The sequence below is a fragment of the Myxine glutinosa genome, chromosome 5 (assembly GCF_964187855.1).
Source record: "Myxine glutinosa chromosome 5, kmMyxGlut1.1, whole genome shotgun sequence".
Classification (NCBI taxonomy): Eukaryota; Metazoa; Chordata; class Myxini; order Myxiniformes; family Myxinidae; genus Myxine; species Myxine glutinosa.
The window spans coordinates 134,886,133-134,901,297 of NC_136265.1; the positions used below are offsets into that span (position 1 = coordinate 134,886,133).

At 47.6% G+C, this 15,165-nt stretch overlaps 1 protein-coding gene across 1 annotated transcript in view; it reads left to right on the plus strand.

Moving 5' to 3' along the window:
- Positions 1-15,165, plus strand: part of LCA5 (lebercilin LCA5) — a 105,965-nt gene that overhangs the window by 25,779 nt on the left and 65,021 nt on the right. Inside the window, exon 9 of the mRNA XM_068116147.2 lies at positions 10,013-10,109. Coding sequence (XP_067972248.2) covers positions 10,013-10,109 — 97 coding nt within the window. The remainder of the gene's footprint in view (positions 1-10,012; positions 10,110-15,165) is intronic.

Here is a 15,165-nt window from a genome sequence, read left to right on the forward strand (position 1 = left end):
CGGCAATAAACTGCTCCAATCGGTTAAGGAAGGGTTGTGGAAAGACGTTTCACAGCTGTTGCAAAGACGTTTAATTCATATCGCACAAAATCGACAAAAATCGACACAAAACACGATCGCACAAAAGGTGAAAAAACGCAATCGCTTTTCGCTCTGAATTACGTGCAAACGCGTGACAGAAATCACCATCGCCTAGCATTGAGTGCCGACCAAGATGGCGCCCGGTAGCTGCATCTCCACCTATGTGGTGTGAATGGCAATGGTCATTCTATATATTTTCCGTTCAGTGGTCTGGCAGCGAGGATGGAACATCACGTGATCGCTCTGAGCGAATCAGTGAGCTGCTCTGGCACCGGCTGAGATTCCGTGTATAATGTTCCTTGCTGAAATGTGCTGAGGTAAATATGAATAAAAATATGGATCTCGTCAAATATTTTTCGGTAGGCCATGTCCTTCCCAGGCTCAATGGCCATGTCTATGCCAAATATCAAGCACGTGAGCCTCTCCGTTTAGGAGTCCATCGGTAACCTATATACACACACACACACAAACTGTTTATATATATATATATATATATATATATATATATATATATATATATATATATATATATATGTATATGTATGTATGTATATGTATGTATATGTATATGTATGTATATTGTTACGTGGTCCCCTCGGTGAATACCTGGTCTCGGTGACCCCCGGACCGTGAGAGGAACTTCGCCAGAAAGCTGTATTATATATGCGCTTTCGCCACGCAATCCATATGAATTTCACCCAAGAGACAACTGATGTTCAAGGATATATTTCCAATGGTAATGATACCATACAATTTCAATGACACAACCACGGAGATTTTCCCCGAGCACTCAACAATACACAACCATCAACAATTCTCAATCCACAATCAATTCCCTATGATTAAGATGGCCATCTTATATATGTGTGTCCCGGTGAGTACTCACGACTCCCTTTTGGTCTCGGTCCCGCACAATGTCTCTGGGCCCCTCCTGACCAAGATGATGGTCGACGTCGCCGCACTCGGGCGGTTTAACGAACCCCGGGTGGACGTGTTTCCACCGGGCAGGTATCGTACCGCTACCAGGCACCCCGGCTGCAGCCCCTCGTGGCCACGCGAAGCGGGTACGGGAAAGCAAGCCAAACCCCACGCCGCTTGCAAGGCGTGTTAGGCCCCAACGGGCGACCCGTACGCGTCTTTTTTGACGGTGTCGCGAACGGCGCCAAACGCTGGGTCGGTGCACGGCCACACGACAGTTTGACGTCCACCGGGCAGGTATCCGTCCCGGTAACTCCTCTCGCCAGACAGGCTCGGGAACGCCGCTTTTCCACACGGCTCAATCAATCCCTCCTTTCGTCGGAGCGGGGCGAGGAAGAAGACGAATACCCGTCCTTTTTCCTCGTGTCTTTTTTCTCTTCCCTTTTCGGTCACTTCCGTTTCCGGCCACTTTTTCAGAAGGGCTCCTGACCCTCCAACCACAACAACTACACAACAACTACAACCACAACAACTTAATATACTACACACGGATAAGCAAAGACCTGAATGGTAATTCACATACATTCACATAAATATGTAACACTCCCCCCCTTCAAGAAAGAAAGTTTGAACCCAGCGAAAACTTTCTTTGCCGGCCAATTTGGAGAAACAAACCAGATAACTCAACCCCCCCACATTATCAGTTAAAAATAAAGCAACCAAAATTTCACCACAACCCCTCCAGATTACTCACTCTGGACTAAGCACCAGCAACGACATTGTCCCTGCCAAATCAAACTCCATCTCATGACCCTCTGACTTTGACCGTCAGTTTCTTGTGAATGAAGGTTAAGGGGTTGATCAAAGATCCAAAGTTAAGCAACTCGATAGCACTTTTTTCGGGAGGCCAAGCCGAGTATTCACTACATGGATGCCTTTAGGAACGTGGAGTTCACGGTTAGTCCGTGCAGGAAAGTTCTCTACATGGGCGCCTTGAGGAACGTGGAGTTCACGGTTAGTCCGTGCATGAAAGTTCACTACATGGACGCCTTTAGGAACGGCGTTCACGGTTAATCCGTGTAGGAATCTTGGCTCGGCGGCTCCGCCGCATTCAGTGCTTCGACTTCTCTAATAATTATGGTGGGACCGCTTGTCCCTGTAGTCCCATGAATAGCGGTCTCCTTCTCGGCCACTACCTTGACAATCCTTCCTTCGGGAGCTGCCGTAACTCAGGGAGCCTCCATAATAATATTGATTGCGGCCACCACCAAAACTACCGCCCAGTTGTACTTTCCTGTAGACCTCTTGACGCCTACGAAATGCCTTCCCTACTGTTATGGTCCGACCCTCCAAATCCTTGCCATTCCAATTCTTCTCTGCCTCTCTGGCGTCTTTTGTGCTGGCAAACGTGACAAAGCCGAACCCTCTTGACTGTTGCGTTTCCCAGTCTCTTACCAACCGCACTTCCACCAGCGACCCATATCTGTTGAAGACAGAGGTCAGAACTTCTTCCTCTGTTTTGAAGTTCAGTCCCCCTACAAATAACTTGGCACTTTTGTCGCCATCCCGAGCTGGTGTGGTGTTATTTTCCCTGCTGGGCTCTTTACCAACCCTCAGGTGACCATAAACTTGACCCCCGGCCAAATCATTCCCGATAACCACAGATACACCCTCTACAGGAAGCGTGGCTTGTAAACCGACGGTGACCGGTCCTGACACCAAATCGGACTCCAAATGGATGACATGAAGGGGAGCACTAACACCGCCCCCGATCCCCTGTAAACGAACACTATCCCCCGTTGCCGTCTCCTCGGACCATGGCAAAATGCCTTCAAGCATTAAAGATTGATGTGCCCCTGTGTCCCTCAATATCCTAACCGGTTTCCGGTTAGTCGAGGCTCCATCCCGTGACACAAACCCCTCTGAAATAAATGGTTGGTAACCCTTTTGATGGCGATTTCTCACAATGGCCATTGCATTTGGAGTCGTAATAGTCGGACTCCGCTCTGGGTCTTCCCTTTTCATGCGGTAACAACTGGACATCAAGTGTCCAGGTTTCTTGCAAAAAGCGCAAGTAGGCCCGGAGGAAAAACTCGTGGTCTGCCTCGGGCCCCCTGAAAAATAAGTTTGTCTTGGGCCCGCAGCCCTCTGACTTCGAACAGGTGGGGTATCCGCGTTGTCCCCATAATCCTCTCGAGGCCGCCGCCATGTATTGTCGTTCTCCGCACCTGCTGTTCCCCACCTCCCCTGCGGAGATCTAGGCGAGGAGTTAGGTTCGTGGACCCCTATTCGGTGGGTTAAGGCATAATCATCTGCCATGGTGGCTGCGTCCCACAACTTTGGTACCTTCTTTTCCTGCAGGTACACTTTGATGTCCTCGTGGACACACTGCTGGAATTCCTCCACCAGGATCAAGTCACGCAATGTTTCGAAGTCTTTCCCGACTCCTTTTGACTCACACCACCGATCAAACATGTTTTCTTTCACTCTGGCAAACTCCACATGGGTCTCACTCTCCCTCTTCCTGGCATTCCTGAATTTTTGCCTGTAAGCTTCCGGAACCAACTCATAGGCTTTGAGGATGTGCGTCTTCAGTACCTCATAATCTGCACATTGGTCCATTGGTAGCGCCAAATAAATTTCCTGAGCTTTCCCCACCAGCACACTTTGCACGAGTATGGTCCAGGCCTCCTCCGGCCAGTTTAATTGTCGAGCCACTTTCTCAAAGTGTGGAAAAAATTTCGCGACTTCCTTTTCACTGAACGGTGGAACCAGCCTCACATGTCTGCCCACATCCCAGGTTCTCTGGTTAGGTGTCGACCCCGTCAGCGAGGGTGGTGCCTCTCCCCGTTCTCTCATTAACTCCAGCTCCTTGAATTTGATTTCTTGCTGAAGCTCCATGTCACGTTCCTTTAATTCCCTTTCCGCTTTTCTCTCCTCTGCTTCGAGGTCCCTTGCAGCTCTCCTCTCCTCTGCTTTTCTCCCTTCTAACCTTTCCTGGAGTTCTCGTTCCACTCTCCTTTCCTCTGCTTCTGCTTTCCTTTCTTCTTCTTTTAACCTTTCCTGGAGTTCTCGTTCCACTCTCCTTTCCTCTGCTTGTTTCTCTTCTCTCCTCGCTTCTGCTTTCCTTTCTTCTTCTGCTCTTTCCTTTTCTGCTTTCCTTTCTTCTTCTTTTAACCTTTCCTGGAGTTCTCGTTCCACTCTCCTTTCCTCTGCTTGTTTCTCTTCTCTCCTCGCTTCTGCTTTCCTTTCTTCTTCTTTTATCCGTTCCTGGCTCCGTAATTGCAACTCCAGTTTCCGGAGCTCAACATCTTCTGGTTCTTCGGGTAGCCACTCCCAGGCTAACTCGTCCCATGTTCCTAATCCCACCATAGATTGTATCACCGTGGCCTGCAACTCTGCCTTCCTCAAATTAGTTCGGACCTCCAAGTTAAAATGTTTGGCCAATTTCAAGAGGTCCGACTTTAGCAACGCTCGGAACTGTGCCTCACTCGGGGTTACCCCAAAGTTCTGTGCCACAAACGCCATGGTGTCTATCGTTAACACCTGTTAACCTTCACCCAAGACTTTACCCCAATTTCTCAAATTTTTTTTACCAATTAATAATTAATTAATAAATTTTAATTAATAAAATATTATTATTTTATTATGTTATACAATTTTAGATCCCGGACGTAGACCCAATTGCGAAACCGCAAATCGTAATTTGGACGAGCCCCCAATTCTGTTACGTGGTCCCCTCGGAAGTGACCGAACTTAATATACTACACACTCGGGCGGGGAATACCTGGTCTCGGTGACCCCCGGACCGTGAGAGGAACTTCGCCAGAAAGCTGTATTATATATGCGCTTTCGCCACGCAATCCATATGAATTTCACCCAAGAGACAACTGATGTTCAAGGATATATTTCCAATGGTAATGATACCATACAATTTCAATGACACAACCACGGAGATTTTCCCCGAGCACTCAACAATACACAACCATCAACAATTCTCAATCCACAATCAATTCCCTATGATTAAGATGGCCATCTTATATATGTGTGTCCCGGTGAGTACTCACGACTCCCTTTTGGTCTCGGTCCCGCACAATGTCTCTGGGCCCCTCCTGACCAAGATGATGGTCGACGTCGCCGCACTCGGGCGGTTTAACGAACCCCGGGTGGACGTGTTTCCACCGGGCAGGTATCGTACCACTACCAGGCACCCCGGCTGCAGCCCCTCGTGGCCACGCGAAGCGGGTACGGGAAAGCAAGCCAAACCCCACGCCGCTTGCAAGGCGTGTTAGGCCCCAACGGGCGACCCGTACGCGTCTTTTTTGACGGTGTCGCGAACGGCGCCAAACGCTGGGTCGGTGCATGGCCACACGACAGTTTGACGTCCACCGGGCAGGTATCCGTCCCGGTAACTCCTCTCGCCAGACAGGCTCGGGAACGCCGCTTTTCCACACGGCTCAATCAATCCCTCCTTTCGTCGGAGCGGGGCGAGGAAGAAGACGAATACCCGTCCTTTTTCCTCGTGTCTTTTTTCTCTTCCCTTTTCGGTCACTTCCGTTTCCGGCCACCTTTTCAGAAGGGCTCCTGACCCTCCAACCACAACAACTACACAACAACTACAACCACAACAACTTAATATACTACACACGGATAAGCAAAGACCTGAATGGTAATTCACATACATTCACATAAATATGTAACAATATGTATATGTATATATATAGATATGTATATATGTATATATGTGTATATATATATATATATATATATATATATATATATATATATATATATATATATATATATATATATATATATGTATATATATATATGTATATATATACACAGACTTGGCATTTAATATGGAATAATTTTTTTCCTTGACTTGGTTTACTTTCTGAACTCAGTTTATCAATCTGGTGAGTTTCTTTTACCCTTCGGTGATGTCTTTGTTGAAAGAACCATGTCACTGATTGTCTGTCGCAGCAAGAAGTCAACAACAGGATTATATCACAGGTGGCGTGGCAAAATGTAAGGACAGGTACATTTGATGATTGGCTTCAGTCGTGTATACAAGGGTTGTTGCGTTCTGTATTAGTGGAAAACAACTGCTGCACGTCTCCAAAGTTATTGCCACTTCCTCTGGAGATGGTCCGTCAACTCGACAATGCTGTTTGTTATGGAGTGATGGCTTACGAAATTACGGCATGAAACCCGTGCTATTGCTCAGCAGTATGGCATCACTCAAGGTCAGGGTGTCAAAGTTCCTGAAACGAAATGCTCAGAGGGGTGTCCCTACTCCAATACCGAAGCCAGGACGTCCACGCAGAACCACAAGGAGGGATGATTGCCAGCTGCCACCCGGTTAGTCCGCAATGGCCGTACCAAGTCAGCTAATCGGCTTAGGGCTGAGTGGCAGCAACTGACAAATGTGCCTGTACTGTATCCAGAAGGCTAGTCAACCAACGACTGGTTCAAGCAGGCTATCGTGCCAGGCGTCCCCCGAGGGAAAGCCACGCCTGACCAGACAACACTGCCAGCGCCGATTGCAGTGGGGTCAGAGAGCACCGTCAATGGCAGCCAGGACACTGGAATCACGTGATCTTCAGTGGGGCGAGTCTAGATTTCTGGTCTATCGTCAAGATGGCCGGTTGGCCGCGTCCGAGTGCACAGACAAGTGCATGAAGCCCACAACGAAGATTTTATAGTGCCAAGAGTCCAAGCTGGAGGTGGTGGGGTGACCGTTTGGGCTGCTTTTCTTGGTACGGCCAAAACTGACCCCCTTCCCCTCCCTTTCCCCCTTCCCCCTCCCTTCCCTCCCTTTCCCCTCCCCCTTCCCCTCCCCTTTCCCCCTCCCCCTTCCCCTCCCTTTCCCCCTCCCCCTTGCCCCTCCCTTGCCCCTCCCCCTCCCCATTCCCCCTCCCTTCCCCCTCCCCCCCCTCCCCCCTTCCCCTCCCCTTCCCCCTACCCCCTCCCCCTTCCCCTCCCCTTCCCGCTCCCCCCCTCCCCTTCCTCCTCCCCCCACCCTTCTCCTCCCCCCTCTCCTCCCCTCCCCCCCCGTTCCCTCCGCTCCCCTTCCCCCTCCCACCCCGTTCCCCTCCCCTCCCCCCGCCCGGCAATGCCGGGTACTTCTGCTAGTTTTAAATAATTATATCTCTGAAACCGCTTCCCCCATCTGCGAAATTTTTACAAATATAATCTTACACCATTGTTGCATATAGTTTCGAAATGATGATGTCATCGGTCACCTGGTTTGGCAGCCATCTTGGATAGAAAAACAAACCTCCGATCAACACAAAACTTCACAAATGTGATCCTCTACCCATACATATGCAGAGTGTACATTTTAAGGCCATATGTCACATACGGAGATGTGCGGAGTATCGTTGAGAGAGAGAAAGGACAAATGATGAATTGCGAAAGATGATGGGAATAGAGCCTGTGATTGATGCTGTGAAGAGGAACAGGTTGAGATGGTTTGGTCATGTGTTGAGGAAGGATGAAAGTGACTGGTTGAGAAGAGTGATGGAAATGAATGTAGAAGGAAGTCGAGGACGGGGAAGACCGAGAAAGACTTGGCTGAAGATGGTGGAAGAAGAAATGCGGGCAAGGGGGTTAACGAGGAGAGATGCAGAAAATAGGGCAAAATGGAGAAGATTGTCATGGGGACCGCAAGGCTAACCCCTGCTCTAGCAGGGAAAATGCATGTTGTTGTGTGTTGTATGTCACATGGTGTGGCAGCCATATTAGCTTGAAAGCCGATATTTATTTTTTTAAAGAATCCCTTCTCTGAAACTGCTTCACCGATCGATGTGAAACCTGTCATGGCTGGTGAAAATGTGATACTTCAAACAGCTGAAGGGATTTAATCAAACTTGTTTATTTTTAGGACAGTGAACGATGGCATCTTCCTGTTGTGGGACTATGTGGAGCATATTGGCGACACCGTCACATTGTTCTTGTTTTAATTCATTAAGTGAATTTTCACCATTGAGAGATAGGGCCAAAAATGATATATGTTCAAAAGGTTGTGGACGGATTATGATGAAACTTGTGGAGGAGTTACGTAGGTGACAAGAACAAGGCGATCAAATTTTGCTTCATGCCTGGCTGCAGGTCCGGCCTGTCAGTGAGATGCAAAACGTAAAGTGTTCAGCCTGGTGGAGGTATGCACTCTACCAAGTGCGTTCTAGTCTTCATATTAACCAGACCAAAACTGAAATTCCTTCTCTTGCTTCCGTTCATTGATGATAAATCACACGCCATTACTGCTGTTGTGAAATACACATACAGTGGGGAGAACAAGTATTTGATACACTGCCGATTTTGCAGGTTTTCCCACTTACAAAGCACGTCAAGGTCTGTAATTTTTATCATAGGTACACTTCAACTGTGGAAGACGGAATCTAAAACAAAAATCCTGAAAATCACATTGTATGATTTTTAAGTAATTAATTTGCATTTTATTGCATGAAATAAGTATTTGATACATCAGAAAAACAGAACTTAATATTTGGTACAGAAACCTTTGTTTGCAATTACAGAGATCAGACGTTTCCTGTAGTTCTTAACCAGGTTTGCACACACTGCAGCAGGGATTTTGGCCCACTCCTCCATACAGATCTTCACCAGATCCTTCAGGTTTCGGGGCTGTCGCTGCGCAACACAGACTTTCAGCTCCCTCCAAAGATTTTCTATTGGGTTCAGGTCTGGAGACTGGCTAGGCCACTCCAGGACCTTGAGATGCTTCGTACGGAGCCACTCCTTAGTTGCCCTGGCTGTGTGTTTCGGGTCATTGTCATGCTGGAAGACCCAGCCACGCCCCATCTTCAATGCTCTTATTGAGGGAAGGAGATTGTTGGCCAAGATCTCGCGATACATGGCCCCATCCATCCTCCCCTCAATACGGTGCAGTCGTCCTGTCCCCTTTGCAGAAAAGCATCCCCAAAGAATGATGTTTCCACCTCCATGCTTCACGGTTGGGATGGTGTTCTTGGGGTTGTACTCATCCTTCTTCTTCCTCCAAACACGGCGAGTGGAGTTTTAACCAAAAAGCTCTATTTTGGTCTCATCAGACCACATGACCTTCTCCCATTCCTCCTCTGGATCATCCAGATGGTCATTGGCAAACTTCAGACGGGCCTGGACATGCGCTGGCTTGAGCAGAGGGACCTTGCGTGCGCTGCAGGATTTTAATCCATGACGGCGTAGTGTGTTACTTATGGTTTTCTTTGATACTGTGGTCCCAGCTCTCTTCAGGTCATTGACCAGGTCCTGCCGTGTAGTTCTGGGCTGATCCCTCACCTTTCTCATGATCATTGAGGCTCCACGAGGTGAGATCTTGCATGGAGCCCCAGACCGAGGGAGATTGACTGTCATCTTGAACTTCTTCCATTTTCTAATAATTGCGCCAACAGTTGTTGCCTTCTCACCAAGCTGCTTGCCTATTGTCCTGTAGCCCATCCCAGCCTTGTGCAAGTCTACAAATTTGTCCCTGATGTCCTTAGACAGCTCTCTGGTCTTGCCCATTGTGGAGAGGTTGGAGTCTGATTGATTGAGTGTGGACAGGTCTGGAGACGGCTTTGCGGTCGGTCTTTGCGGTCTTTGTGGTCGGAGACGGTCTGGAGACGTCTTTTATGCAGATAACGAGTTCAAACAGGTGCAGTTAATACAGGTAATGAGTGGAGAATGGGAGGGCTTCTTAAAGAAAAAACTAACAGGTCTGTGAGAGCCGGAATTCTTACTGGTTGGTAGGTGATCAAATACTTATTTCATGCAATAAAATGCAAATTAATTACTTAAAAATCATACAATGTGATTTTCAGGATTTTTGTTTTAGATTCCGTCTTCCACAGTTGAAGTGTACCTATGATAAAAATTACAGACCTTTACGTGCTTTGTAAGTGGGAAAACCTGCAAAATCGGCAGTGTATCAAATACTTGTTCTCCCCACTGTATATAATATCTGAGCCAATTCATTGAGACACCAGGACTATGTTAATATGTTCTGCAGGGAGAAACTGCCGAGGAGCCTGATGTGATGAAGGACACAGAATCATGGAGAGAAAATGAAAGACAGGCTACAAGTGATTCAACCACGGCACTAAACTGTGAGCTTCATGGTGTATTTATCATTCATATTCATTATTGCCTCGTGCTATTCAAAGTAGGACGAAAGCCCTACATAATAAAAAAAGAAGCCCTACAGGACGAAATATTTGTGGTTTTATTCTAAAAGATGAGAAGCTGCACCTTTTAATTCAAATAAGATTGTACCTGGGAGTAATTGATACTTTCCAAGTCGATAATCGTGCTTTTATTTTTTTTATATATCAACATTGGGGGTCATTTTGCACATTCATATATTTGATGGTGCTCTTCAGTGTTTTGCAGCAAGTTATTTGGATGTCAGGCTGTTGTAGTGCTCACACCTTTCGGGAGAGTTTTTAAATATAAGAAGAGCGAATTTATTATTTTGTAGATGTTTAGACATGTACTAAGAGTTCATGAAAAAGTGTAATCTGTCTCTATCGATAGTGGAGCAGATGGATATATGGCTACATATGTATGTATATATTGTTGAGGTTTTGAGAATTGTACATATAACATCATTAAAGGTTAAAGGTTTTCCCCCCATAGTTAGTCCACAAGCAACACGTAGGCCCATTAGAATTAGTTATGTCATAGTATGTGTAAGAGTAGGCCATTTCACTAGTAACATCTGCGTTGTGTAAAGAAATAATAAGCTTAGGTCCTTTCATTTTGCAGCCGCCCTCCATTTCCATCTATGGGCAAACTCGAGCCCGCGCCCCATTTGGCATCCCTCAGTTTGTTACGCTTTGGGCTACCCGCAGCAGTTTGTTACGCTTTGGGCTACCCGCAGCAGTTTGTTACGCTTTGGCCGCCAGCAGCGTTCGCTGCCCTTGGTTTCGCTCGAAACAAGTCAAATGACACGAGGTAGGCCTGGAAAGAGGGAGGAGCGCGTGGGTCGAGGTGTGGCCGCATCAAGCAGCGCGTCAGAAGGCGGTGACGGTAAGGGCAACAACCAACCAGGGCTCGGTGGGCATGGCATGATAGGGCGTGGCAAGAAACGTCTTGTGAGTTTGAGAGGGTTCCAAGGGCGTGGCAATAAAAACCCTTGGCGCGAGGCCCCCACCGCAGTTGAGCTGAGGAGAGGAGTTCAGATGAGAAGGGAGAGGCACTCGGCGAGTTCACCTGAGGACTGAACGGAGTCACGCATGGCGAGCGAATTGTATTGAAAGAGCGCATTGAGATACGCAGTGAGATACTGAAGAGTGCATTGTTCGCGGTTATTGGAACTGTTCGCTTATTACGTACGCGGCTGAGCCGCGAGTGTAACCGCCAAAGCCAGCCTACCGTTTGCCCTATAATAATCCCGTGCGCGCCAAACGACACGCGGAGAGCTCCTGGCCGCTGCCGTCTGTTTCATCTGCTTCGCGGTGCGAGTTGGGGACCGGAGAACGAGCTGCCTGGACGCCATCCCTGGACCATCGACCTGTTCATCTGCAACCCCGTGTGAGTGTGTCTGAGAGTGTGACAGGCCCGTTTGTCCAGGGATAAGTTGAGACTGGATAAGGCTGCACTGTGTATTCTTCTTCTTTATTGTACAAAGTGTAAATAAATCTGTTATTCCTTTCTTCCCAAATTCGACTGTTTCAGTCATTTCCATCATTGGGTAAGCGTGGCACGATTACGAACCGCTTGTATCGGGTTAGTCATTGCTTATGGCTCGGGTCGCTACCGCTCGGCGTTTCCACTAACACCCGTGATTCGGGCGGGGCTTATGTCCTCGTTTCTGGGCGGCGTTAGTACTTAGGTAATAGCGAATCCCTAGTCCTAAAACCCTACCTAACGCTGTCCGGGAAGGACGTCATCGGTCCCGGGTCCCGTCGGCTAGTAAAAGACAAGGGGACTAATCCCCCCTTGGTAAAGGGGAAAGGCCGGCGCTGAGAGCCGCAACAATATATTGTCGCGTCCCCGGGGTTGAGACCCTTGGGTGACGGATGGCCGACCAAGCTTTAACTCCGAGGCGTTTCCCCAAAAATATGGCGGTGTTATCTGTTTATGGCACGCGAGGGAAACGGAGGTCCCTGGTCTTATTTGAATGGACGGGCGCGGCGAGGGTTTCCAAAACCGCAAACAAATAAACGTGCAAGACACAAGAAATTGAAAATGCAACAAATAAAGGTTTCATGACAATAATGCAGGCAACAAATAAATGAACGCGGTTAACTAAAATTCCTAAATGAAGGACCCTCCACTTGGACTCATATGCAGACACAGGGAGAAATAAATAAAATAAAATGTGGTGTGGTGTGTTGGCCGGTCTCCTCAAACGGCCCTCGAACCCTGGCGGTCACCAAATGGGTCCCCGAGGCCTTGCACGAGAAAACGCCCGTTCGCCTGCCACGAACCCAGGACAGAGAGAGAAAACATGCATCCGCTTCCACCAACGCCAGAACAGAGAGAGCAATCACAAGCCAAAGTGTGACCGCCTGCCACAAACCGAACTTGCATTCAGCCCGAACTTAGATACATGAAGGTTTCTTCTTCGCGACATGTGTGTGTATATGTATATGTGTATGTATATATATATATATATATGTATATATATATATATATATATATATATATATATATATATATATATATATATATATATATATATATATATATATATATATATATGTATGTATGTATGTATGTATGTATGTATGTATGTATATAATATGTATATATGTATTTGCTACCTCGGAGACATGCTGAATGGAGAAGGTGGATCAGACTCGGCAACGGTTGCTCGAGTGAGATGTGCATGGAAGAAGTTTCGGGAACTGAGTGGCGTGCTGATGAGGAGGAGAGTGTCGCTGAAGCTGAAGGGAAAGGTGTATGCTGCATGTGTGAGAAGTGTTATGATTTATGGGAGCGAGACATGGGTAATGAACGTAGAGCAGCAACGAAGGCTGGAAAGGGTGGAAATGCGAATGGTTCGATGGATGTGTGGAGTATCGTTGAGAAAGAGGAAGACAAATGATGAATTGCGAAAGATGATGGGAATCTTGCCTGTGATTGATGCTATGAAGAGGAACAGGTTGAGATGGTTTGGTCATGTATTGAGGAAGGATGAAAGTGACTGGTTGAGAAGAGTGATGGAAGTTAATGTATAAGGAAGTAGAGGACGGGGAAGACCAAGAAAGACTTGGCTAAAGATGGTGGAAGAAGAAATGCGGGCAAGGGGGTTAACAAGGAGAGATGCAGAAAATAGGGCAAAATGGAGAAGATTGTCATGGGGACCGCAAGGCTAACCCCCGCTCTCGCAGGGAACATGGCCTTAAAATGCATGTTGTTGTGTTGTATTGTATATATGTATATATATGTATGTATATATATATATATGTATATATATATGTATATATATATGTATATATATATGTATATATACTGAAACGCAAAAGAAACTTACCACCTTTGAAACCTTTAAATATCAACAATAACACTGCGTGTAGTAAATGTGTGAACTTATTTGTGGACAACAGTGTCCTCACTGTCAGACAAAACGGTCACGGATGGTCACTTGAACCTTCAATGGTCACTTCATAGCACAGCTGTTGAACAGCCGTTTTGACTGTCAGTGATTAGCCAAGGGGTACGGGATGATTTTAATGAGCTGTACGTGATGTCTTGATATTGGCTTTAAAAAGGCCAGTGCAAAATGGGCATTTTGACCGCAAAATTTGACCATTTTGACCAACTTCAAAAAGACCGAAAACGCAAAAGAAACGTACCACCTTTGAAACCTTTAAATATAAACAATAACACTGCGTGTAGTAAATGTGTGAACTTATTTGTGGACAATAGTGTCCTCACTGTCAGACAAAACGGTCACGGATGGTCACTTGAACCTTCAATGGTCACTTCATAGCACAGCTGTTGAACAGCCGTTTTGACTGTCAGTGATTAGCCAAGGGGTACGGGATGATTTTAATGAGCTGCACGTGATGTCTTGATATTGGCTTTAAAAAGGCCAGTGCAAATTGGGCATTTCAATCAACATGCCACGATTGTCAAGGATCAACGGCAGCGTGCCCTGGGCATGCTGCAAAGCGGACTGAGCTACCGTGAGGTGGCACGTCGCCTTGGCTGTTCACACCAGACGATATCGGCCCTGGTGGACAGAGACACCCTCCACAACTCTGCAGATGACAGACCTCGATCAGGGAGGCCAAGAGTCACCACTGCAAGGCAGGACAGGCAGATGGTCCGAAGTCACCTGCGGGATCGATTCCGTCCAGCATCCCGCACTGCGGCAGAAACTCCGGGGCGTGCAAACCCACGGATCTCCAATGATACTGCACGAAGACGACTGCATGACTATGGCCTGACTGCCAGAAGACCATACAGAGGCCCCGTGATGATGGCTGCCCATCGCCGCAACCGACAGAGATGGTGCTAGCAGCATCAGCGGTGGACCTTGGCGCAGTGGAACGAGGTCGCTTTCAGCGATGAGTCAAGGTTCTGTGTGGACAGTCCTGATGGGCGTGAGCGTGTCTGGAGAAGAACTGGCGAGCGATATGCCGATTGGTGCGTGCTGCGTGCGTCAAGCCAACAGGTGGGGTGGCCCAAGTGTGATGGTGTGGGCCGCCATATCAGGCCAGTACAGGACGCCACTGGTGGTTGTGGATGGGAATCTTAACGCCCAGCGGTATGTGGATAACATCCTGCGACCTCATCTGCTGCCATTCCTGCTAGACCACCCAGAACTGAGAACCTTTCAGCATGACAACGCTCGTCCCCATGCTGCTCGCTTTACCACTGCATTTCTCCAAGGCGAGAACATCAACACCATGCAGTGGCCTGCACTCTCCCCTGACCTGAATCCCATAGAGCACCTGTGGGATGAGCTTGGGAGACGCGTAGTTGGCAGGGCCAGGACACGGGCAGAGCTGCTTCAGACATTGAGGACTGAGTGGGACAGAATCCAGCAGCAATCCATCCAAAGACTGGTAGGCAGTATACGCCGATGATGCACTGCCTGTATCCAAAACAATGGTGGCCACACATGCTTTTGAAAGGGGACTGACATTGCACCCTGTGCTGTTCTGTACTGTAGAACAAACTGATGAGATGGTGTATCCTGGTCAAAAA